General features: G+C 50.3%; 1 protein-coding gene across 8 annotated transcripts in view; it reads left to right on the forward strand.

Moving 5' to 3' along the window:
• ninl (ninein-like) overlaps positions 1 to 26,492 on the forward strand; it is a 182,212-nt gene that overhangs the window by 61,506 nt on the left and 94,214 nt on the right. For 7 of the 8 annotated variants that reach the window (XM_072504496.1, XM_072504499.1, XM_072504465.1 and 4 more), the window contains exons 8-9: positions 384 to 551; positions 6,782 to 6,918. In XM_072504496.1, the coding sequence (XP_072360597.1) occupies positions 384 to 551; positions 6,782 to 6,918 (305 nt within the window). The remainder of the gene's footprint in view (positions 1 to 383; positions 552 to 6,781; positions 6,919 to 26,492) is intronic. The other variant, XM_072504490.1, reaches the window with a different exon arrangement.

Consider the following 26,492-nt stretch of genomic DNA (forward strand, 5'->3'; position numbering starts at 1 on the left):
CACAAACACTCTGTCTCCATTTCGGAGAATCGAGCCCTTGATATCAGAGCAGCGATTGAGACAATTCCCCATGTGGAACAGGAATTAGAGGGCATGAGACCTGTTGAACAAATGATGTAAGAAAGGTTTGAATTGGTGCCACATCATATGCTTTGGACAACCGGGGCATCAAGCATTTTAAGCCAAAATGCACCCATAGCACCTGTGGTAATGGAACTGGGAGGAAGAGATTAAAGGAGGAATATTGCCATCTAGTGTTGGCAATTGTTGTGTTTGGACATTTTTTGACGAGGAGTTTTTGCAGGAGTTTGTGATTACAATTTCCTGGAGTCAACGTTGGTGACTCTATTACGTGCACAAATAATTAATTCCTTTCCTCTCAGACCTTTCATGAGAATAGATGGAGAACATCAACTCCATCCTTAATGTCCAAAACCATGGGTGCACAACTGTTTTCTGGTCTTGATGATGGCACTGGTTATGCATCACCTGAACAAATAATCGACATGTGGCAAGAAGACGGAATTAAAAACGGTCAGGAGATATTAGAGGTGAGACGGAGCTCTTGATGACCTTTGATAACATGTATCTTAGTTCCCTCTTCACTGTCCTCCTGAGACGTGGTTCAGTCAATGGCTCTGCTGCTTATGAATCAGAATGTCCTGGGTTTGAATCCCACTCCAGCGACTGGAGCAAAAATTCTCGGCAAACATTTCCGCCAGTGCAGCTGGGTGCTGCATTGTTGGAGGTGCCACCTTTTAATTAATTTAGAGTACCCAATTATGTTTTTTCCCAATTAAGGGACAATTTAGCGTGGCCAATCCACCAACCATGCGCTTTGGGTTGTGGGGGTGCAACCCACGCAGCCACGGGGAGAATGTGCAAACTCTACACGGACAGTGACCCAGAGCCGGGATCAAACCCGGATCCTTAGCGTCGCAAGGCAGCAGGAGTTGCCATCTTCCGAATGAGTTAAAATAGGCCCTCCTAAGGCGAGAGAAAAAGATTTTAGGCACCATTTAAAGAAGAACAGGTCTGATGTCATGGCTAATAATTATCCCCCAGACACCATCACTATAACGGATAATCTGGTCTTTATCACATTGTTCTTTCTAGAACTTTGCTGCCGTGTTTCCTACATTACAATAATGACAGTGTTTAGAGAACTCCAGTGTGAAAGACGTCATGTAAATGGATGTCCTTTTTAAAATTTCATTCAAGGAATTAGTCTTCCCTTCCCTTCAAAGTAAAGGAAATCATGGGCTGGATTCTCCCAAAATGAGACTATGTCCCCAAGCCGGTGTAAAAATGGTGGAGGTTTACTCCCGAAATTCCGATTAAAATAAGTTGAACTAATTCAATTCCCTGCAGGGGGCTAGCAGGGACTCGGAGTAAATCTTGCAGCTTTTGCTGCGGATACGGGCCCAGAGGTGCGGAGTCCGTGCATGTGGATGGCGGTGGCCTCCAACAGCCGCATCGAGCTCCATGTTGGACTCGGACCGCAGAGCCACACTGCGAAAGGAGACCCCCTCGATCAGCCGCGCGCCCGATCCTGAAACTGCGCAGATCTAATCCCCGACCGCCAATAATGCCCAACCCCCCCGGCCATCGTCACCATTAACACATACATTCCCCCTCCCCCAACACCTCCCCCTGCCCCCCCCCCCCCCCCCAACGTATGTCCGATGTGTTCAAATTCTCGAAAGTGCATAATGAATAATGCCCATGAATTGTAGAACTCCTCCATCCTTCCCCTCAGTTCAAATTTGACCGTCTCAAGAGTCAATAATTCCAGCAGGTCCCCCCGCCACACCAGGGCACAGGGTGGAGAGGTTGACCTCCATCCCAACAGGATCCGCCTTTGGGTGATCAATGAGGCGAAGGCTACAACATCTGCTTCCGCACCCGCTTCCAACCCCAGCTGGTCTGACACCCCGAATATGGCCTCCCGAGGGCCTGGGTCCAGTTTCTTGTGCACCACTTTAGAGATTACCCTAAAAGCTTCCTTCCAGTAATCCTGCTTTGGACAGGACCAAAACATATGATTGTGGTTTGTGGGTACCCCCCCGCAACACTCACACATCATCTACCCCCTCAAAGAGTCGGCTCATCCTTGCCTTTGTAAGGTGCGCTCTATATACCACCCTCAGCTGCATCAGCCCCAACCTTGCGCATGAGGTGGAGGCGTTCACCCTCCGGAGCACCTCACACCAGAACCCTTCCTCCATACCCTCTCCCAACTCTTCCTCCCACTTTGCCTTGATCCCTTCCAGTGGTGCCTTCCCCTCTTCCAAAATAGCCCCGTAAACGGCCGACACTACCCACTTCTACAGCCCCCCTGTCATCAGCACCTCCTCCAGCAACGTGGAGGCCGGCTCTAACGGGAAGCTCTGTATCTCCTTTCTGGCAAAGTCCCCTGCTCCAGCCCATACTTCGCTCCCAGCTCCTTCAATCCTGCAAACCGACCCCCTAGAAACAAATCTTTTCGTGTCCTAATTCCCTTCTTCTCCCATCTCCGAAAATTTCCGTCCCACCTCCCTGGCTCAAATCTGTGGTTCCCCCGAATCGGCATTTCCCTTGACCCTGCCCCCAACCTGAAGTGCTGTCGAAACTGCCTCCAAATTCTCAATGAAGCTATTACTACCGGACTCCCTGAGTATTTCCCCGGGGCCATCGGGAGCGGCGCTGTCGCTAGCGCCTTCAATCCCGACCCCTCTACCCAAACTCTCCTCCATTCTGACCCATTGGGAGTCAACCCCTCTGACCCAGCTCCGTACATTACTAATTTCTATTTAATGACCTGTTGCATGAGAGGAAGATGGTTTCTCATGGAGAACGAAACATTTATTTCATGCTGTTTCCGCACAATTCCATTTTGTACATTTTTCATTTGGCACAAATATATATTGAGAACTTGAGGGTGGGTGCAGAACCGGACCAGCTGTTTTATTTTGGTTTTCGATGTTGCTGAAGGGACGTTTTCACCAGTCAGGAAGGATGTTAAGATGGGCATAGAAGAGGCTGTGCTCCGAAGGTGCAGAAACCAAGTGTCACCAACACCACTGTTGTTGCTTTTAATTTTCGCAATCTATCGGTGCTTTTGGGAGTTGCATCCCCTTCACTCATTTTAGTTAAAGGCCTTCCTTAGTCGTGTGATAAATGGCAATCAGTGAATTGTAAATAATTACAAGGATTTTTTTCAACTGGTTTGTTTTTTCTCATTTCTTTCTTTATCCTTTCACTTTGCATTTGGAGGGCTGCCATCCAGCTTTCACACTTCATCCCAACATATCTTTTGTTCCTTCACTACAACATCACCACATCCTTGGTCTTTTGTGCCATGAAACCGTTGCCATTTAATTTCTCCTGCCCTCCATCCTATATCGGATCTTCCCTTCTGTTGTCCTTGCCCCCACTATCCTTTCACTTGCTGACTGTTATCTTTCCTCGGTTCTGATAAAAGGTCATTGATCTGAAATGTTAACTGTTTCTCTCCATAGATGCAGCCTGACCTGCAGAGTATTAGCAGTCTTTTCTGTTTTTTATACTGGGACCTTGAGTTGGTTTTGAGTCTATATGTACACATTGGTGAGAAAGCTAACTCACAAACAGGCAGCCCCAAGCAGAGAGTTGGTGCAAGGTCACGGTTCTGTAACTCTTAATACCTGTGCCCAACAAAATTCTATCGATCTTCAGTTTCCAAATTTTTAATTGAACTAGCCTCAACAGCCTTTTGGGGGAATATCCAATACTAATTTGTAGAAGGAAGTGTTTCTTGACGGCACCCCTGATTGGGATGGCCCCTGTTCTGGATTTGCCCCACCAAAGAAATAGTTCCCTCTAATTACCCTAACAAATCTTTTAATCATTTTAAACATCTCAATTAGATCACCCCTAAAAGTTTCATGCTCACTGAAATACAACCTGTCCTCATTGTTTAACTCTTTTTTTTTCCCTTTTAGCATGGATGTTATTCTGTACAACCGGCACGCACACTCTTCAAGGCCAACGCATCCTTTCTGAGGTGCTGTGGCCAGAACTGAACATTATATTTCAAATATGAACTGGCCACGGCCTTTTATAATAAGTGACATAACCTCCACCTCTGTATAAGGGGTTGCCAAGCAGTTTCCAGCCCATGCAGCCTTGTTCTGCCGGCTATGATTCTGAAATGCAGCGACCCATTAGAAAGGAGGAAGCAAAAGAGGGAACTGAACCAAAATGTTCTTCCTTTGTGTCAAGCACTTGCGTTTATTTGAAGAATAAGGTGGTTTGCATTGAGAGACAATAGCTGATTGTTATTAGAAGTGCAGAGACATAGAAAAATAGGAGCAGGAGGAGGCCATTCAACCCTTTGAGCCTGCTCTGCCATTCATTATGATGATGGCTGAACACCCAACTCAATAGCCTGTTCCTTCCCCCATTATCCTTTGATCCCTTTCGCCCCAAGTACTACATTCAAAACCTTCTTGAAAACATACACTGTTTCGGGCTCAACTACTTTATGGTCGCGAATTCCACAGGCTCACCACTCTCTGGGTGAAGACATTTCTCCCCACCTCAGTCCTACACTGTCTACCCTATATCCTCAGACTGTGATCCCTGGTTCTGGACTCCCCCACCATTGGGGCCATCCTCTCTGAATCTACCCTGTCTAGTTCTGTTTGAATTTTACAGGTGTCTATGAGAGTCGGGTTGCATTAACTACCCTCCAATCTGTAGGATCTGTTCCAGAGTCTTTAGAATCTTGGAAGTTGACCACCAATGCATTCACTATTTCTAGGGCCACTTCCTTAAGTACTCTGGGATGTAGATTATCAGGCCCTGGGAGTTTATCGGCCTTCAATCCCATCAATTTCCCCAACACCATTTCACTACTAATACTGATTTCTTTCAGTTCTTCCGTCTCACTAAACCCTTTGTTCCCCAACATTTCTGGTACGTTACTTGTGTCCTCCTCTGTGAAGGCAGCATCAAAGAATGTAGTTAGTTGGTTAGCCATTTCCTTGTTCACCATTATAAATTCCCCTGTTTCGGACTGCCAGGGACCTACATTTGTCTTCACCAATCTTTTGCTCTTCACATACCAATGGTCAGTTTTTATGTTCCGCACAAGCTTACTCTCATACTCTATTTTCTCCTTCTTAATCAATCCCTTGGTCATCCTTTGCTGAATTCTAAACTGCTCCCAATCCTCAGGTCTGTTGTGTTTCTGGCCAATTTGTATGCCTCTTCCTTTGATCTAATATTATCTCTAATTTCCCTTGTAAGCCATGGTTTGGCCACCTTTCCTGTTTGACTTTTGTGCCAGACATCAATAAAAATTGTTGCAGTTCACCCATGCACTGTTTGAATGTTTGCCATTTCCTATCCGCTGTCATCTCTTTAAGTAAGGTTTCCCAATCCATGATAGCCAACCCGTGCCTCCTGCTGCCTCACGGCGCTGAGGACCCGGGTTCGATCCCAGCCCCGGGTCACTGTCCATGTGGAGTTTGCACATTCTCCCCATGTCTGCGTGGGTCTCATCCCCACACCCTAAAGATGTGCAGGGTAGGTGAATTGGCCACACCAAATTGCCCCTTAATTGGAAAATAAAAAGAATTGGGTACTCTATTTTTATTTTTAAAAATAGCCAACTTGTACCTCATACCATCATAGTTTCCCTTATTAAGATTTAGGACCCTCGTCTCAGAATCAACTACATCACTCTCCATCTTGATGAAGAATTCTAACATATTATGAACGCTCATCCCCAAGGGGCCTTGCACAACCAGATTGATAATTATTCCTGTCTCATTGCACAATACTTACTCATGGATGGCCTGTTATCTAGTTAGTTCCTCAACGTATTGGTCCAGAAAACCATCCCTTATACACTCCAGGAATTCCTCCTTTACGGTTAGCACAGTGGTTAGCATTGCTGCCTCACAAGGACCTGGGTTTGATTCCAACCTCTGGTGACTCTGTCTGCGTGGGTGTCCTCCGGGTGCGCCGGTTTTCTCCCACAGTCCAAAGATGTGCAGGTTAGATGGATTGGTTATGCTAAATTGGCCCGAGGTGAGGTTATGGGAATAGTGTGGGGTTTGGGCCTGGGTAGGGTGCTCTTTCAGAGGGCCGGTGAAAAATGGCTCCCTTCTGCACTGTAGGGATTCTATGGTATTGTTACTAATTTGATTTGGCCAATACAACTTGGACCAATACAGTGGATCACAGTTTCATACTCTGTCTCAGAAGGAAAGGTATTTAGCTTATCGTCCTTGCGCTAGTTCTATCTAATTGGTCCCACCAATGTTCGCAAAGAAAATACTCTTTTCGCCATAACTCTCCACATATTTTTCTTTTCAAATGAATATCCAATTTCCATTTGAAAGTTACTATATAAATTTAGTCAATCCCGCAGTGAGTGCATTCCAGATCACAGCAATTTGCTCTGTAAAGAAACAAAATTCTCATCAATTCTTTGATCCTTTTGCCAATTATCTTAAATCCATGCCCTCTGGTTATCAACCCTTCAGCCAGTGGAAACCATTTCTTCCTTATTTACTCCATTAATAAACATCTGATAATTTTGAGCACCTCCATGAAATCTCCCCTTCACCTTCTCTGTTTTATAGGTATATACTATCGTAGACACACTATTCTTTGAAAATTCAATTTGCAGAAATCACCCCATTCTCTCTTTCCTTTTCCCAAGGTGGGAATTAATTTACTGGTATAAATTGTAATGGCAGCACATTTGAAGCATTCACTTTTCAAAGTGTTGCTCATTTCTTTTTGACAGACTCTGGACTTTGATGTGGAAGAGAAGGTGAACCTTGCAGACTTGACCAAAGCACTCGAAAATGAGCTACTGGCCAGCAAAAATGGGATTCATCAGGCTGCATTAGCCTGTTACAAGAATGAAATCAACTGTCTTCAGTAAGCATCTTAACATTAGCTTCCTGTGCAACCAGTAATTATTTTTAATGTTGACCAGTGCCACCCCTGCTTCATTGGTAGCACACTTGCCTCTACGGTGAAGGTTATGGGTTCAATCAAGCCAGTAGAAAAGGCTGATGTTTTAGTGCTGCACTGAGGGAGTCAGTCTGGGGTATTGTCTTTCAGATGCGATGTTAAACCGAGATGTCCGCCCTCTCAGATGGACTTAACAGATTCCATGGCACTTTATCGAAGAGCCGACTGTTCTCCTGGTGTCCTGTCCAACATTAATTCCTCAGCCAACATCACCAAAACTGATTAACTGCCCAGTATCACATTGTTATATGTAGGACTTTGGCATGTGCAGATTGTTTCAAGCATTAGTGACTACACTTCAGAAATGTACATAATTGGCTGTAAAGCAACCATAGGAATATCCTACGGTTGTGAAAGACACAATGTGAATGGAATGTCTTTCTTTCCGTATAGTTTCACAAAACAATTTGCATCTTAAATGTTGCTGTTTCACACCATTTGTGAACAGAAGTTGAGACACTTTGAGTGTCAAAGAGTGTAATTTTTCAATCGGCTGCAATTGTTGCAATGCTGTGTGCAGTTCCCTTTGTCCAGCCTGTCAAAATGTCCGCTTCCATTTCAATCCCAGATTCTATTCCGTTCCCAGCGAACTCCCCTCCCAGACACATTGAGAATTTTTATAATGCCTCTTCCAGTTGAATTAGAGTATAATGTGTTACCCTGAATCTGTGAAAAAGGAAACAACACAAACTTTTGATTGCACCTGGACATGTTCCCAATTCTGAAGAGCCAACAACATCCCTCCATTTTATTACAGAGAGTGGAAGTGGGACTGAGGAATAGCATTGTGACTGGGAGTTCTGAAATCTGCTCCCAGTGCCAGAACCGGAATCAATTGATCAGGGGATCAGCTCTTTCCTGAAAGATGTGGGTGATTCTGAGAAGAACCATTCAGTTCTGATTGTTTCATTTCTTTCCTGCCGCTGCTTTCATAGCCTTTGCTACTTTCACTTTGGTCTTGACCTTTGATTTAGCCACTGGGCCAGCATTTGATGCCTGTCCCTAATTGCCTTTGAACTGAGTGGCTTGCTCGGTCATTTCAGAGGGAGACAGTTAAGAGTCCACCGCATCGCTGTGTGGGTCTGGAGTCACATGCAGGCCAGACCGGGTAAGGATGGTAGATTTCCTTCCCTGAAGGACATTAGTGGCCACATGGCTTTTTTATGACAATCGGCAATGGTTTCATGGTCATCTTTTCATCATGAATACACAAACTACCTCGCATGCACGGTGGCACAGTGGTTAGCACTGCTGTATCACAACCTTTCCAATTGTCTCTCTACATCCATTTTATCAATCACAGATAATGCAAACTCTGATCAGTTCCTTGTATCGCCCTCCAACCATATCCTGCTGTCCCCTCAAAACCCTATTTCCTTCGTTATCCATCCCTGGATCTCTTCCCCAATTCATTTCTGATTGCACTTTCAAAATCCCTACTGTCTACTCTTTGATCCTCCATTCATCATGAATTTCTTTCTCGTTAAGATTGAGATCATTTGATCGGCTGCTGTTGCCACTTCTCTCCCTTCCCTTAGCCCATTGGTCCAAACTTTCTCTAAGTGCTCCCACATGTCTTAGCCCTGAACTGATATATGTTTCCTAGTTTCTCCTCCACCTCCCCACAAGCTGAGCTGATTTTGTCAAATGGAGATCCACCTCCTGTGCTCTCGACCCTATTCCCACGAAACTTCCCTTCCCGGTTCCCATGTTAGCTGACCTTGTTAATAGTGTTCTCTTCTTCAAATCTGCTGTCATCACCCCCTCCTCAAAAAGCTAACCCATGACCCTGCCTCTCCATCCTTGTAATCAATCAACCCAACTCCAATCTCCCTTTCTCCTTCAAAGTCTTTGCGCGTATTGTCACCTCCCATGCCCTTTGTGTCCATCTCTCTTGGAACTTGGTGTTTGAATCCCTCCGATCACATTTCTGCCTGCTACAGTGCCAAAGTGACTCTTATCAAAGTGACAAATGATATCCTATGTGACTGCGAGTAAAGGTAAACCACTCCTGCTTGTCCTCCTTGATCTGTCTGCAGCTTTTCACACAATTGATCACACCACCCTCCGCCAACACCTCTCCAGTGCCACCCAGCTGAGTGGGATTATACTCGCTAGTTTCCATTCCTGTCTATCTAATCATAATGGAAGAATCACTTGCAATGGCTTCTCTTACTACTCCTGTACCATTACTCAAGGATCCATCTTTGGCTCTCTCCTATTGCTCATCCACAGGCTTCCCCTTGGCGTCATCATCCAAAAACACAGACCAGTTCCTAAATGCACGCTGACAACACTCAGGTCTACCTCACCACAACCTTTCTCCACCCCTTCACTACAGGACTGGATGTCTGACAGTTTGTTTGACATCCAGTCCTGGATGAGCAATAATGTCTCCCAATTAAATATTGCGAAGACTGAAGCCAGTGTCTTTGATCCATGTTACAATCTCTGTTGCCCAACTACCAAATCCCTTACTCTCCCTGACAATGCTGAAGCAACTTGTTTGGCGACCTTGGTGTCATATTGAACATGGGGTGAGATTCCAGTCCTACACCTACACCATTGCGAAGACAGTCTATTTTCACCACCGTGTGGAATTTGCATATTTTCCCTGTGTCTGCGTGGGTCTCACCCCCACAACCCAAAGATGTGCAGGGTAGGTGGATCGGCCACGCTAAATTGCCCCTTAATTGGAAAACAAGAATTAGTTGCTACATTCCAGTGCAGAGATGTTGGGCGGGATTCTCCCAGCCCTGGGCCGAGCCGGAGAACCCCCGCGAACAGGCCACGCCGCCCCGACGCTGGCACGCGATTCTCCGCAGAGCGGTGAATTGGCGCCATTGGCGCCGGCGTGGTTGGCATGGCGCCAGTCGCGGGCCACTCTACGCAGCCGGCCCGCTGATTCTCCGGCAGATGGGCCGAGCGGCCGTAACAAAAGAATTGAGTCCTGCCGCCGCCGTTCTAACCTGCTCTGGGCCTGCGGGACCTTGGCGTTGAAGGGTCGGGTGGCGGCCGGGGGGGAGGGGGGGGGGGGGGGGAGGTGGGGGGGAGGGGGGTCTGACCCTGGGGGTGCCTCCTTTGTGGCCTGGCCCGCGATTAGGACCCACTGATCAGCGGGCCGGCTTCTAGTGGCTGAGGGCCTCCTTTCCTATGCGCCGGCCCCTAGAGTCCTGCGAAGGAGGCCACTACGCATGCGCGCGTTGGCGCCGGTGTCAGGAGCGGCGCGAACCGCTCCAGCGCCGTGCTGGCCCCCTATAGGGGCCAGAATTAGTCCTGGGAGCGGCCTGTTCATGCCGTCGTAAAACACGACGGTGTTTACTCTGCCGCGGGATTGGAGAATCCCGCCCATTATCTTTCAGGTGAAATATTAAACCGAGATCTGACCTCCCTTCTGGTGTGGACGCAAAAGATCCACAATTCGAAAAATGAGAAGGGGAATTACACTAGTGCCCTGACCAATAGTTATCTCTCAGCCAGCACCCCAAAAACAGATTATCATTCTGCTGTTTGTGGTATTTTGCAGTGCTCAAAATTCACAGCTGTTTTCTGACATTACAACAGTGACTACACTTTGTGAAAGGCACTGTGTAAGTGCACGTACTTTTGTTATCACTTGGGAATGCAAAGTGCATCAAAAATTAATGCTTAAAGTTGAAATGTGACTCCCAGTATGTGGATATATTAAGAGCTAGAATTGCAGTCAAAAAGAGAATACATAATGAGTAAACTAACGTTCTGATAGTTCTTCACAGGAGAGCATTGAACTGCTTTCTCGTTCTAATTGTTCTCATTAATTTAAATACCAGTTTACTACACACATTTAATTGTAATAATGCAGGGCCATGTATTTACTGAGACACCATACTCATGATCCCTTACAGTTGGTGCATAAGTATCAATAAATCACAGTATAGCAAAGAAATATGCAGGTGGTAATATAACCAATTTAGTTGTTAAAGATACATGACAACTAAAGTACATTTTGTTCTTCACAATCCCTTTCAAATATTCTATTACTGTGGTCATATTGGCTAATTAACTCAGTACCATTTCTCATAAGCACCAGTAATCAGGTCGACATATTCCAAGTCATTATTGACATTGCGGAGTACTTATTTTCAGACTTTGCATCAGCCCCCACCCATATACAGTGAGGAACTTGCATTGTCAAATTCAATCTTGCTGCCCCATATTCAGTAGAAAGCAATTTTAACACGCCCTACACTGGTCTTGTATTGAGTTTAATGTGTGCTTGTACCACAGGATGCCCAAGGTATTAAAATCTATGGGTAATGTGGGTTATCATTCTACACTCCTCCAATTCTCGTCTCTCACCTTCCTGCAGGGGTAGGGTAACATCTGTACAGCCTTTTTAGCCTGTTCAGCAGGATTGTCCGCATTTTTGAACCCATCATCTGTAGAAAAATAAAATCGCCAGCACAATTAACTGAAATAGTATGAGTATAAGAACCGGATGGCAGGGTGGCAAGCACTGCTGCCTCACAGCGCCAGGGACCCGGATTTTGATTCCGGCCTCGGGTGACAATGTGGAGTTTGCACTTTCTCCCCAATTCTGCATGGGTTTCCTGCGGTTTCCTTCCACAATCCAAAGATGTGCAGCGGGTTAGGTGGATTGGCCATGATCAATGCGCAGGGATTGCGGGGGGGGGGCGGGGGGGGGGGGGGGGGGGGGCGCCTTTTAAAAGATTAATTTAGGGGATGTGGAAATCGCTTGTTAGGCCAGCATTTATTGCCAATCCCTAGTTGCCCTTCAGAAGGTGGTGGTGAGTTGCCTTCTTGAACCGCTGCAGTCCCTGAGGTGTAGATACACCCACAGTGCTGTTAGCGAGGGAGTTCCAGAATTTTCACCCAGCGACAGTGAAGGAACAGTGATATATTTCCAAGTCAGAATGGTGAGTGGATTGGAGGTGAACGTCCAGGTGGTGGGGCTCCCAGGTATCTGCTGCTCTTGTCCTTCTAGGTGGTAGTGGTCGTGAGTTTGGAAGATGCTGCTTGGTGAGTTTCTGCAGTGCATCTTGTAGATGATACTCATGGCTGCCACTGTTCGTCAGTGGTGTCGGGATTGAATGTTTGGAAGGGGTAGCAATCAAGCAGGCTGCTTTGTCCTGGATGGTGTTTTTTTAAAATAAATTTAGAGTACCCAATTATTTTTTCCAATTGAGGGGCAATTTAGCATGGCCAATCCACCTATCCTGCACATCTTTGGGTTATGGGGGTGAAACCCACGCAGACACGGGGAGAATGTGCAAACTCCACATGGGCAGTGATCCAGGGCCGGGATTCGAACTTGGGTCCTCAGCGCCGTAGGCAGCAATGCTAACCACTGTGCCACCGTGCTGGCCATCCTGGATGGTGTTGAGCTTCTTAAATGTTGGAACTGCATTCATCACCATAGAATTTTACAGTGCAGAAGGAGGCCATTCGGCCCATCGAGTCTGCACCGGCTCTTGGAAAGTGCACCCTACCCAAGGTCAACACCTCCACCCTAGCCCCATAACCCAGTAACCCCACCCAACGCCAAGGGCAATTTTGGACACTAAGGGCAATTTATCATGGCCAATCCACATAACCTGCACATCTTTGGACGGTGGGAGGAAACCGGAGCACCCGGAGGAAACCCACGCACACACGGGGAGGATGTGCAGACTCCGCACAGACAGTGACCCAAGCCGGAATCGAACCTGGGACCCTGGAGCTGTGAAGCAATTGTGCTATCCACAAATACTTCATCCAGGCAAGTGGAGAGTATTCCATTACACTCCTGACTTGTGCTTTATAGATGGTAGACAGGCTTTGGGGTGTCAGAAGGTGAGTTACTCGCCGTAGGATTCCTAGTCTTTGACCTGCTCTGGTAGCCACAATATTAATATGGTTAGTGCAGTTCAGTTTCAGTGGTACTTTGCTGTGCCTAGGTAGGATGCTCTTTTGGAGGGTTGGTACAGAATGGCCTCCTTCTGCACTGTAGGGATTGTATGGATCATAGTGTTCATCACACTGGTAGCCTTGGGGGACCAAGTGAGCAATGACTCCCACCCAGCTCGCATGTCCAACCTCCAGAATCATAGAAAGGTTACAGCACAGGAGGAGCCCAACCAGTCCAAAACTGTGTGAATGTTCTCACTTTGGATAGTGCAATGGTCAATGTCCACAATGATTCAAATGCTGAACCTGTTGAAACTTCACTTTATTTCCATATCTACCTCCTCCAAATAGAAGCATGATTGGGATCAAAGTGGGATTATTGAAAACTCAAATTATCAGGATGCTATTTTAAGCATCCCATCCCTTTCACATGACATGAGATGGTGGGGCCTCTCCACTGCCTGCCAGAGTCACTCCAACTTTGCATGCTGCAGCTCAGATATTGTGGTAAACCACTGTAGTGTATTGTACTGCTACATGCCTGGGCTTGTCCCTGCTGGGTCCGAACCACTGTAATCCGTGTTTTGTGGTAAACTGCCACTGTATTATATGTAATGTGGTAAACTACTGCCTGCTAGCTCCACCTCCCCCCGGGCTCGGTATAAAGGTGGCTAGTCTCTGCCGCTGCCTCAGTTCGGGATCCGAGGCCAGGAGGCTTTCTGTTTAGTTTATTAAAGCCTCAGTTACGTTCACCACTCGTCGTGTGTTCATTGATGGCACATCAATTTAATAAACTAAACATCTAAGATGAATTCATCACTCAAGCCTGATTGCCTGGAGCTGGACCCACAGGCAGCCAATGCCACTGCAACATTCGAGCACTGGCTAAGCTGCTTCGAAGCGTACCTCGGATCTTTCATCGAAGACTTCGCCGACCTCCAAAAGAAGCAGATCCTCCACGCACGGGTGAGCCCGCAAGTCTTCCATCTCATCAGGGACGCCCCCTCTATACGGAGGTGATAATGCTGCTGAAGGGACAATATGTAAAGTCTGTAAACAAAGTGTGTGCTAGGCACCTTCTTGCCACGAGACGGCAATGCCCTGGGGAATCACTAGCAGAATTCCTGCGTGCCTTGCGGGTACTCTGCCGGTGTTGTGACTGCCAGGTGGTATCGGCTACCCAACATGTGGAGCTGTTGGTCAGGGCCGCTTATGTTGCAGGCATGAAATCAAACTACATCTGCCAGCGATTGCTAGAAGGGGGTACACTCGGCCTCCCAGAGACAGTGCAGCTCTCAAACTCACTGGAGGTGGCCTCCCAGAACATGGAGGCCTACACCTCCGACCACGCGGCACCCTCGTGGACCTCGTGGGCGCCGCCATCACCCGACTCGAGTGCGGCGCAAGCCTGTGCCGCGCAGCAGCCCGCCAATGCCGGAAGCCCGAAGTGCTACTTTTGCGGCCAGGGTAAGCATCCCAGACAACGCTGCCCTGCACGGAACGCGACTTGCAACGGGTGTGGGAGGAAGGGCCACTTTGCGAAAGCCTGCCAGGCCCGATCTCTCCCGAAAACTCCTAGGTCCCGCAGCGCTGCCTGTCGGGGACACCCTGAGGTGCCGCGGCACCCGCCATGTGCGACCTGTGGGCGCCGCCATCTTCGCCCGCCACGCGCGACCCATGGGGGGCTGCCATCTTTGATGCCATGTTGCACTGCACCTGCCACGCGCGACCCATGGGGGCCGCCATCTTTGACGCCATCCCCAATGCCACCCGTGACCCATGGAGGCCGCCATCTTGGGACCACTCCACAGCCTTCCGGGAGCCCTGCTCACCCCGTCGTACGCTGGCCGCCGCTTACCTCCGACCGGCCTACCCATCACCTTCCGAAGCTCGCCTCCGACACGCTCGACCAGTCTCTGCCTCATCACCTAACAAAATCTACAATGACCGTCCGGATCAACGGGCACGAGACGGCCTGCCTTTTTGACTCCAGGAGCACAGACAGCTTCATACACCCAGATACGGTAAGGCGCTGCTCCCTCCCAATTTTACCCGCGACCCAGAAAATCTCCCTGGCTTCCGGATCACATTCAGTAGCAATCCGGGGGTACTGTGTCGCGACCCTTACCGTACAAGGTGTAGAGTACACTAACTTCAAACTCTACGTCCTTCCTCACCTCTGCGCTGCCCTATTACTGGGGCTCGACTTCCAGTGCCACCTCCAAAGCCTTTAAAGTTTGGTGGACCCCTGCCCCCTCCTCACCGTCTGTAGCCTCGCGACCCTTAAGGTCACCCCACCCACTCTCTTCGCTAACCTCACCCCGGACTGTAAGCCTGTCGATACTAGGAGCAGCCGATACAGTGCCTGGGACAGGGCCTTTATCAGGTCGGAGGTTCAGCGACTCCTATGAGAGGGGATCATTAAGGCTAGTACCAGCCTGGAGAGCCTAAGTGGTGGTCATCAAGACTGGGGAGAAGCACCGGATGGTCATCGACTACAGTCAGACCATCAACCGGTACACGCAGCTCGATGCGCATCCCCTCCCCGGCATATCTAGCATGGTCAATCAGATTGCGCAGTATCGAGTCTTCTCCACAGTTGACTTGAAGTCCGCATACCACCAGCTCCCTATCCGCCCGGAGGACCGCCAATACACTGCCTTCGAGGCAGATGGCTGCCTCTTTCACTTCCTCAGGGTTCCCTTCTGCGTCACCAATGGGGTCTCGGTCTTCCAACGAGAAATGGACCGAATGGTTGACCAGTACGGGCTGCGGGCCACGTTCCCGTATTTAGATAATGTCACCATCTGCGGCCATGGCCAGCAGGACCATGACGAAAATCTCCGGCACTTCCTCCACACCGCTAAACTCCTGAACCTCACCAATAATAAGGAAAAATGCGTTTTCCGCACAACCCGCCTAGCCATCCTTCGCTACGTTGTGGAAAACAGAGTCCTAGGGCCCGACCCCGACCGCAGGCGCCCCGTCCTGGAACTCCCCCTCCCCCACTGCCCCAAGGCCCTGAAGGGGGTTCTTCTCCTGCTATGCCCAGTGGGTCCCCAATTATGCGGACAAGGCCCGTCCACTCATTAAATCCACCGTTTTCCCCCTGACGGCTGAGGCCCGCCTGGCCTTCAACCGCATCAAGGCAGATATTGCCAAAGCCGCGATGCACGCCGTGGACGAGTTCATTCTGTTCCAGGTGGCGAGCGATGCATCTGACTTTGCTCTGGCCGCTACCCTCAACCAGGTGGGCAGGCCCGTGCCTTTCTTCTCCCGTACCCTCCATGCCTCCGGAATTCGCCACTCCTCCGTCGAAAAGGAAGCCCAAGCCATCGTAGAAGCTGTGCGACATTGGAGGCATTACCTGGCCGGCAGACGATTCACTCTCCTCACTGACCAACGTTCGGTTGCCTTCATGTTTAATAATACACAGCGGGGCAAAATCAAGGATGACAAGATTCTGAGGTGGAGGATCGAGCTCTCCACCTACAACTACGATATCTTGTATCGTCCTGGGAAGCTCAATGAGCCCCCAGATGCCCTATCCCACGGTACATGTGCCAGCGCACAGGTAGACCGGCTCCGGGCCCTCCACAATGACCTCTGTCACCCGGTGGGTCACCCGTTTTTTTCACTTTATCAAGGCTCGCAACCTGCCTTACTCCATCGAGGAGGTCAGGACCGTGACCAGGGACTGCCAGGTCTGCGCGGAGTGCAAACCGCACTTCTATCGGCCAGACAGAACGCACCTGGTAAAGGCCTCTCGCTCCTTTGAGCGCCTCAGCATCGATTTCAAAGGGCCCCTCCCCTCCACTGACCGTAACGTGTACTTCCTCAACAATGTTGACGAATACTCAAGATTCCCCTTTGCCATCCCATGCCCCGACATGACCTCTGCCACCGTCATCAAGGCCCTGCACAGTCTTTACACCTTGTTCCGGTTCCCCACCTACATCCACAGCGATCGGGGTTCCTCCTTCATGAGCGACGAGTTGCGTCAGTTCCTGCTCAGCAAGGGCATCGCCTCCAGCAGGACGACCAGCTACAACCCCCGGGGCAATGGACAGGTGGGGAGGGAGAACGCGACGGTCTGGAAAGCCGTCCTCCGGACCCTACGGTCTAGAAGTCTCCCAGTCTCCCACTGGCAGGAGGTCCTCTCCGATGCGCTCCACTCCATCCGGTCGCTCCTGTGCACTGCCACCAACGAGACCCCTCACGAGCGTATGTTTGCCTTCCCCAGGAAGTCCACCTCCTGGGTCTCGCTCTCGTCCTGGCTGACAGTCCCAGGGCACGTCCTCCTCCGGAAGCATGCGAGAAGCCATAAAGCAGATCCCCTCGTTGAGAACATCATCTTCCTCCATGCCAATCCACAATATGCCTACGTGGCACATCATGACGGGCGACCGTCTCCCTCCGGGATTTGGCACCTGCAGGTTCTCCAGCGACCATCACCACCACCCCCGACCCTACACCGCCTTCCTCCACCACTACCCAGCTACTTCAAGGTCTGGCACCTGCAGGCCCACCGGCGGCCATCACCCCCCCCCCCCTCCCCCCACCCCCCCACCGACTCAACTACTGGGTGAAGAAGAGGACAACATGCTCCCGGACGAGCAGGTCTCGACACCGGTGCCCACACCACAGCCGGGACTGAGGTGATCACGGCGGAAGGTCAAGGCTCCCGACAGACTTGATCTTTAAATCCACTTCACTCCCGCTAGACTCTTTTTTTATTAACAGGGGGGTGAATGTGGTAAACCACTATTGTATTGTATTGTTGTACTGCTACATGCCTGGGCTTGTCCCTGCTGGGTCCGAACCACTGTGGTATATAATCTGTGTATAGTGGTAAACTGCCACTGTATTATATGTAATGTGGTAAACTACTGCCTGCTGGCTCCGCCTCCCCCCGGGCTCGGTATAAAGGTGGCTAGTCTCCGCCTCAGCCCCAGTTCGGGATCAGAGGCCAGGAGGCTTTCTGTTTAGTTTATTAAAGCCTCAGTTACGTTCACCACTCGTCGTGTGTTCATTGATGGCATATCAGATATTCCTTTCTATTGGGCTTGATTTTTGCTCTGCTTGCCTCTGAAATGCTTTTCCAGTGACTGAATAGTCGTTCCCCCCCCCCCCCCCCCCCCCCCCTCCCGGTCCCTGTCCCCCCACCCGGTCTGTTGACCATTTTGTGTCAGAGGAATTGTAAATGACTACACCCCACAATTAGAAGGGATTGATTCGAACAGTGAGGTCCAAATTCCAAATGTGTTTTTATTTGTAGATAACAATTGTATGCTGTGAAACACCGGATATTAACTGTATGCGGGAGGAGGTGGAGTTGATATTAATAACCTCTTTTCGGGCAGCACGGTGGCGGCGCAGTGGATAGCACTGCAGCCTCACGGCACTGAGGCCCCAGGTTCGATCCCGGCTCTGGGTCACTGTCCGTGTGGAGCTTGCACCTTCTCCCCGTGTTTGCGTGGGTTTCACCCCCACAACCCAAAGATGTGCAGGGTAGGTGGATTGGCCACGCTAAATTACCCCTTAATTGGAAAAATGAATTGGGTACTCTAAATTTACTAAAAAATAATAATAATCTCTTTTCTTCCGGCCATGTCCTGAAACTTATTCCAGCATTCCTCAAACCCACTAACGGCAAGGTTGCTTTCATGACCACTATAGGGAGTGGAAGAATCCTAACTGTATTCTGTCTTGGTCTGACTGAGTACGTCCGTCACACGCTCTCGATTACAGAGGTTGAGTTAAACTTGTCGGTTGACAAGTGTCCGAGGAGTCAAATAGGCGTCTACATAGAACATACAGTGCAGTAGGAGGCCATTCGGCCCATCGAGTCTGCACCGACCCAATTAAGCACTAACCCCGTAACCCAATAACCCCTCCTCACCTTTTTGGACACTAAGAGCAATTTATCATGGCCAATCCACCTAACCTGCACGTCTTTGGACTGTGGGAGGAAACCGGAGCACCCGGAGGAAATCCACGCACACACGGGGAGGATGTGCAGACTCCGCACAGACAGTGACCCAGCGGGGAATCGAACCTGGGACCCTGGCGCTGTGAGGCCACAGTGTTATCCACTTGTGCTACTGTGCTGCCCGCTTTCTAACTGTTCCTTGTTACCATAGAATCATAGAATTTACAGTGCAGAAGGCCTTCGGCCCATCGAGTCTGCACCGGTCCTTGGAAACAGCACCCTATTTAAGCCCACGCCTCCACCCTATTCCCGTAACCCAGAAACCCCACCTAACCTTTTGGACACTTAAGGGCAATTTATCATGGCCATTCCACCTGACCTGCACATTTTTGGACTGTGGGAGGAAACCGGAGCACCCGGAGGAAACCCACGCAGTCACGGGGAGAAATCTAACACTACCAGTCGATAGAATCCCTACAGTGCAGAATGGAGGCCATTCGGCCCAACAGATCTGCACCAACCCTCCATAACAGCATTCTACCCATGTCCACTCCTCCATCCATCCTCACCCTATCCCCGTAACCCCATAACCTAACCTGCACATTCCTGGTGACTAGGGGCAATTTTATCATGGTCAATCCATCTAACCCGCACATCTTTGGACTGTGGGAGGAAACCGGAGCACCCGGAGGAAACCCAAGTATACACGGGGAGAAAGTGCAAACTCTATACAGTCACCCAAGGCCGGAATTGAACCCGCTTCCTGGTGCTATGAGGCAGCGTGCAAAACCACTGCGCCACCATGTTCGGGGTTGTGAAGTCAGAAAATGTAAAGAGGGGGTATGGCAGGGTTTGAGGCCGTATTCCATGTCCTAAAGTCTCCTCATCAACCCTTAGACTTAGAGAAATCCTCTGAACACACCAGGTTTCATCAATTTCTCTCAGCTGGTCAAGCCTAATGCTGCCACCTGCTGGCCTGCCGTCCCTTTCACATGACATGAGCTGGTGGGGCCTCTCCAACTACAATCACTGCCTGCCAGAGTCACTCCAACTTTGCATGCTACAGATCATAGAATTTCATAGAATTTATAGTGTAGAAGGAGGCCATTCAGCCCATCGAGTCTGCACCGGCTCTTGGAAAGAGCACCCCACCCAAGGTCAACACCTCCACCCTATCCCCATAACCCAGTAACCCCACCCAACACTAAGGGCAATTTTGGACACTAAGGGCAATTTATCATGGCCAATCCACCTAACCTGCACATCTTTGGACTGTGGGAGGAAACCGGAGTACCCGGAGGAAACCCACGCACACACTGGGAGGATGTGCAGACTCCGCACAGACAGTGACCCAAGCCGGAATCGAACCTGGGACCCTGGAGCTGTGAAGCAATTGTGCTATCCACAATGCTACCGTGCTGCCCCCAGATCAGATCAGATATTCCTTTCTGTTGGTCTTGACTTTTGCTCTGCTTGCCTGTGAAATGCTTTTCCAGTGACTGAATAGTCCTGGCTGCTCTGAATACCTGGAATTACTGGTTTTTCCACCTCCTGTGTGGCTGCTGCCAGCTGCTCTGTAGATTCTGAAACTTCTCTCCCCCGGCCCCAACCTCTTCCATTAACGTATGAGTTTCAGCATTAGACACGGAAATACTAATTCCTTTTTTTTTGCTGCCCTGACCCTTTGGATTCAATCAAATTGTGAATAATTGTCTTGCCCTGACCCAGAACATTCCCAGATCCCTCCTGTTGACTGGTCACCCCTTTTAGACTGCAAACCTGAAGAGAAAACTTCCCCCTTGAACTCCTGTATAGGAAGCATTTCTTTTGAACTAACTCTGACTTAACGAGAATTGAATTCAGGGTCATCAAGGTGTTGGACTGTTTCCTTGTTCTAATTTGTTGTGGTAGTCACCACTGTTTGTATAATACGTATATGAGAGGTAATACAGTAAGGCTCCTGTACTACAGGTACGGGGGTAGATCCCTGCCTGCTGGCTCCACCCAGTAGGCGGAGTATAAATGTGTGTGCTCACCGAGCTGCAGCCATTTTGACAGCAGCTGCAGGAGGCAACACATCTCTGCTTAATAAAGCCTCGATTACTCTCTACTCTCGTCTCGTCGTAATTGATAGTGCATCAATTTATTAAGCAGAGATTTTACAGCGGTGGACCTACGCATCAAGCCAGATCGCCTGCAGCTGCACCCTCAAGCAGACAAAGCCACGTCGGCCTCGACCACTGGCTAGCTTGCTTTGAAGCCTACATCGGAGCAGCGACAGAACAACCCTCAGAAGCACAGAAACTCCAGATCCTGTACACACGGTTGAGCTCCGATATTTTTCCCCTTATCCAGGATGCGCCCAACTACACTGAGGCCATGGGGCTTCGGAAAGAGAACTACATCCGGCCGATCAACAAACTCTACGCCAGGCACCACCTGTCCACGCGGCAACAACTCCCCGGTGAGTCATTGGATGATTTCTGGCGTGCCCTGCACGCCCTGGCGAGGAACTGCGATTGCCAGGCAGTTTCGGGCGTTGAACATACTGAACTCCTAATCAGAGACGCTTTCGTTACGGGCATGGGGTCGGCGTACATCCGCCAGCACCTCTTAGAAGGGGGTATGCTCGACCTCGCGGCGACCAAGCAACTCGTGTCCTCACCAACGGTAGCCTCCCGTAATGTACAAGCGTACACCCCTGACAGCACGGCGCTCCCCTCATGGACATCGTGGGCCCCACCAGCGGCTGCCCCCAGCCAACCCCAAGCCTGCGCTGCGTGGCAGCCAGCCAACCCTGGGGGGGCCCAAGTACTATTTCTGCGGGCAGACAAAGCACCCCCGGCAGCGTTGCACGGCGCGGAGTGGAATCTGCAAGACCTGCAGGAAGAAGGGGCATTTTGCTGCGGTGTGCCAGGCCCATTGTTCTTGCACCCCCCACGTGTGACCCGTGGGCGCCGCCATTTTCGTCCCCGCAGCCCACGTGCGGCCCGTGGGCGCTGCCATCTTCCTCTCAGCAGAACACGTGCGGCCCGTGGGCGCCGCCATCTTCCCCCCCATCAGACCTCATGCGGCCCGTGGGTGCCGCCATCATTAACGCCACCCGCCACGTGCGCCCCATGGGCGCCGCCATCTTCGGCGCCATTTTGGACGGCGCCTCAGGACCCCTGCTCGTCGGGCACCTCATCTGGCCGCTCATCGCCCGTAACCGCCGCCGACCAGCCCGGGCCCACCAACACCAGCCGCAGCTTGCCTCCATCATGCTCGACCAGTCCCGGCCACACAACCTCGCAACCACGGTGAAAGTCGATGGCCACAAGACACCTTGCCTTCTCGACTCCGGGAGCACAGAGAGCTTCATCCACCCCGCTACGGTAAGGCGCTGCTCCCTCGCGGTACACCCCGTTACCCAAAGAATCTCCCTGGCCTCCGGATCCTACTCCGTGGAGATCCGGGGGTACTGCATTGCCACCCTCACCGTCCAGGGCGTAGAGTTCAGCAACTTCGCCTCTACGTCCTCCCCAGCCTCTGCGCTGCCCTGCTACTCGGCCTGGACTTCCAGTGCAACCTCCAAAGTCTAACTCTAAAATTCGGCGGACCTCTACCACCCCTCACCGTATGCCGTAAGGTCGACCCACCCTCCCTGTTTGCCTCACCCCGGATTGCAAGCCCGTCGCCACCAGGAGCAGACGGTACAGTGCCCAGGACAGGACCTTCATCAAGTCGGAGGCTGCTGCAGGAAGTATCATCGAGGCCAGCAACAGCCCCTGGAGAGCCCAAGTGGTAGTTGTAAAGACTGGGGAAAAACACAGGATGGTCATTGACTACAGTCAGACCATCAATCGGTACACGCAGCTCGATGCGTACCCACTCCCACGCATACCTGATATGGTCAATCAGATTACACAGTATCGGTTCTTCTCTACAGTGGACCTGAAATCTGCCTACCACCAGCTTCCCATCCACAAGGCGGACCGCCAATACACTGCGTTTGAAGCGGACGGCCGCCTTTACCACTTCCTTAGGGTTCCCTTCAGCGTCACTAATGGGGTCTCGGTCTTCCAACGGGAGATGGACCGAATGGTTGACCGATACGGACTGCGGGCCACCTTCCCGTACCTCTATAACATCACCATCTACGGGCACGACCAGCAGGACCACAACGCTAACCGTTCCAAATTTCTCCACACTGCCAAACTCCTGAACGTAACGTATAATAAGGAGAAGTGCGTGTTCAGCACCAACCGCTTAGCTATCCTTGGCTATGTTGTGCAAAATGGAGTTCTAGGGCCCGACCCCGACTGCATGTGCCCCCTCATGGAACTCCTCTGCCCCAAGGCTCTCAAACGATGCCTGGGGTTCTTCTCATACTATTATGCCCATGGGGTCCCTAACTATGCGGACAAGGCCCGCCCACTCATCCACTCCACAGTTTTCCCCCTGACGGCTGAGGCCCACCAGTCCTTCAACCGTATCAAGGCCGACATCGCCAAGGCTGTGATGCACGCAGTCGACGAGATCCTCCTCTTTCAAGTCGAGAGCGATGCATCAGACGTCGCTCTGGCCGCCACCCTCAACCAGGCAGGCAGACCATGGCATTCTTTTCCCGCACCCTCCATGCCTCCGAAATTCAGCACTCCTCTGTTGAAAAAGAGGCCCATGCCATTGTTGAAGCTGTGCGGCATTGGAGGCATTACCTGGCCAGCAGGAGATTCACTCTCCTCATTGACCAACAGTCGGTAGCCTTCATGTTCAATAATAGGCAGGGGGGCAAGATTAAAAATGATAAAATCTTGAGGTGGAGGATTGAGCTCTCCACCTACAATTACGAGATTTTGTATCGCCCCGGTAAGCTCAACGAGCCCCCCGATGCCCTATCCCGAGGTACATGTGCCAGCGCACAAGTGGACCGACTCCGGGCCCTACACGATGCTCTCTGTCACCCAGGGGTCACCTGGTTCTTTCACTTCATAAAGGCCCGCAACCTACCCTACTCCATTGCTGAAGTCAGGACGGTCACCAAAGACTGCCAGGTTTGCGCGGAGTGCAAACCGCACTTCAACCGGCCAGACCGAGTGCACCTGGTGAAGGCCTCCCGTCCCTTTGAAAGCCTCAGCATGGATTTCAAAGGGCCCCTCCCCTCCTCCGACCAAAACACGTACTTCTTGAACGTGGTCGATGAATACTCCAGATTCCCCTTCAACATTCCATGCCCCGATATGACGTCTGCCACAGTCATCAAAGCCCTCAATAGCATCTTCACTCTGTTCAGTTTCCGCTCTTATGTTGACAGTGACCGGGGATCCTCCTTTATGAGTGATGAGCTGTGTCAGTTCCTGCTCAGCAAGGGCATTGCCTCGAGCAGGATGACCAGCTACAACCCCCGTGGAAACGGGCAGATGGAGAGGGAGAACGGGACGGTCTGCAAAGCTGTCCTGCTGGCCCTACGGTCTAAAGATTTCCCAGTCTCCCGCTGGCAGGAAGTCCTCCCCGACGCCCTCCACTCCATTCGATCGCTACTTTGCACTGCGTCGAATGAAACCCCCCCATGAACGTCTCCTTGCCTTCCCTAGGAAGTCCACCTCCGGGGTTTCGCTCCCAACGCGGCTGGCAGCCCCAGGGCCCGTTCTCCGCAAGCACGTGTGGCTCCACAAGGCGAACCCGTTGGTCCAAAGGGTACAACTGCTACATGCGAACCCGCAGTATGCCTACGTGGCGTACCCCGACAGCCGCCAAGACACAGTCTCCCTCAGGGACCTGGCACCAGCTGGTTCCCCAGCCCCCCCCCCTCCAATTGCTCCGGCGCCACCCAACCTTTCCCCAGTGCACCTCACCACAGCCCCTGCTCCAGGACGATCTGTCCTCCCATTGGTTCCACCCGGGGATGAGGATGAGGACTACATGCTCCTGGAGTCACAGGCAACCAAGCCGACGCCTGCATCACCACCGGGACCGAGGCGATCACAGCGGAGGTACCCGGCCGACTAAATTTGTGAACTTTCACCAAACTGTACTCTTTAAAAATGCTCACATACCATGTAAATAGTTTTTGAAAATGCTCACATACCATGTAAATAATTTTCCACCACCCCCGCTCGACTTTTTTTTAACAGGGGGTGAATGTGGTAGTCACCACTGTTTGTATAATATGTATATGAGAGGTAATACAGTAAGGCTCCTGTACTACAGGTACGGGGGTAGATCCCTGCCTGCTCGCTCCGCCCAATAGGCGGAGTATAAATGTGTGTGCTCACCAAGCTGCTGCCATTTTGGCAGCAGCTGCAGGAGGCAACACATCTCTGCTTAAGAAAGCCTTGATTACTCTCGTCTCGTTGTAATTGATAGTGCATCATTTGTCTTGTTACTTTAAGTACCAGTGTGTTCATATAAACACCAATGTGTACACACATGCATTTGTAACAATGCAGGATCAGGACTTTATTGATTCCTGTATGAGTGTCCAAGTACAGTGATTTGCCCACACTTACAAACCCATTTTTCTCTTTGATCACTATTGATAATATGCACAAAATTTAAATCCGTGAAACAAAGATACTTGGAAGTGACAATATAACCAATAAATTATACTAAACAAAGATACATAGTATAACCAATTAGTCAGAGTTTTACAGCAGAGTAGGAGGCCCTTCGGCCCAACATGTCTGTGCCAGCCATCAAACACCTGACTATTCTAATCCCATTTTCCAGCACTTGGTCCGTAGTCTTAATAAATTGTAGTTCAACAAAGATACACACACAGCAAAAATACATTCTCTTCCAATTAACCCATTATCATGGTTACATTTCATTAATACCATTCCTCATATGCAGCAGTAATAGTCTTATTCTCGGTCATTACCAGCTCATTTGATTCCTCCACTTTCACTTAGCAGTCCGACAGTGTGTCTGATATACAGTACTGGATGAGCAGAAATTTCCTCCAGTTACGTTATGGGAAGACAAAGCCATTGCTATTGGTCCAGGCTACAAACTCGGTTTCCCAGCTACCAACCCCTCTCCCTGGCAACGGTCTGGTTAAGCAAGATTATTCGCATCCCCGGTGTCACATTTCACCCCAAGATGAGTGCCCAGCCACATATTCACGGTCTCGATTCAGGACCGCCTATTTCCACTTCCATAACATCGCTCAACTCTGCCCTTGCCTCAGCTCATCCACTGCTGAAACCTTCATCTATACCGTTGATACCTCTAAACCTGATTATTACAGCACATTGCTCGCCATCTCCCACATTCTAACTTCTGTAAACTTGAGGTCATCCAAAACTTGCTGTCTGTGCCGTTCCGCATACCAAATTCCATTCCGTCATCTCTGTGCTTGCTGACATCCACTGCCTCCCAGTTAAGCAATAGAACAAACAAAAAACAATACGGCACAGGAACAGGCCCTCCAAGCCTGTGCCAGTCATGATACCAACCTTGGCCAAAACCCTCAGCACTTCTTTGTACCGTATCCTTCTATACCCATTTATCAAGATGCCTTTTGAACGCTGTTAATGTATCAATACCTCAATTGCTTCAGATCTTTTCATGGCCATGCCCCTTCCTACCTCTTTCATCTCCTCCAACCCAAAGGCTCTGCAAGGCACCTGTGCTCATCTAATTCCGGCCTCTTAAGTATCCCCTTTTTTTAACTGTTTCT

This window comes from Scyliorhinus torazame, chromosome 1, assembly GCF_047496885.1.
Source record: "Scyliorhinus torazame isolate Kashiwa2021f chromosome 1, sScyTor2.1, whole genome shotgun sequence".
In the NCBI taxonomy this organism is placed as follows: Eukaryota; Metazoa; Chordata; class Chondrichthyes; order Carcharhiniformes; family Scyliorhinidae; genus Scyliorhinus; species Scyliorhinus torazame.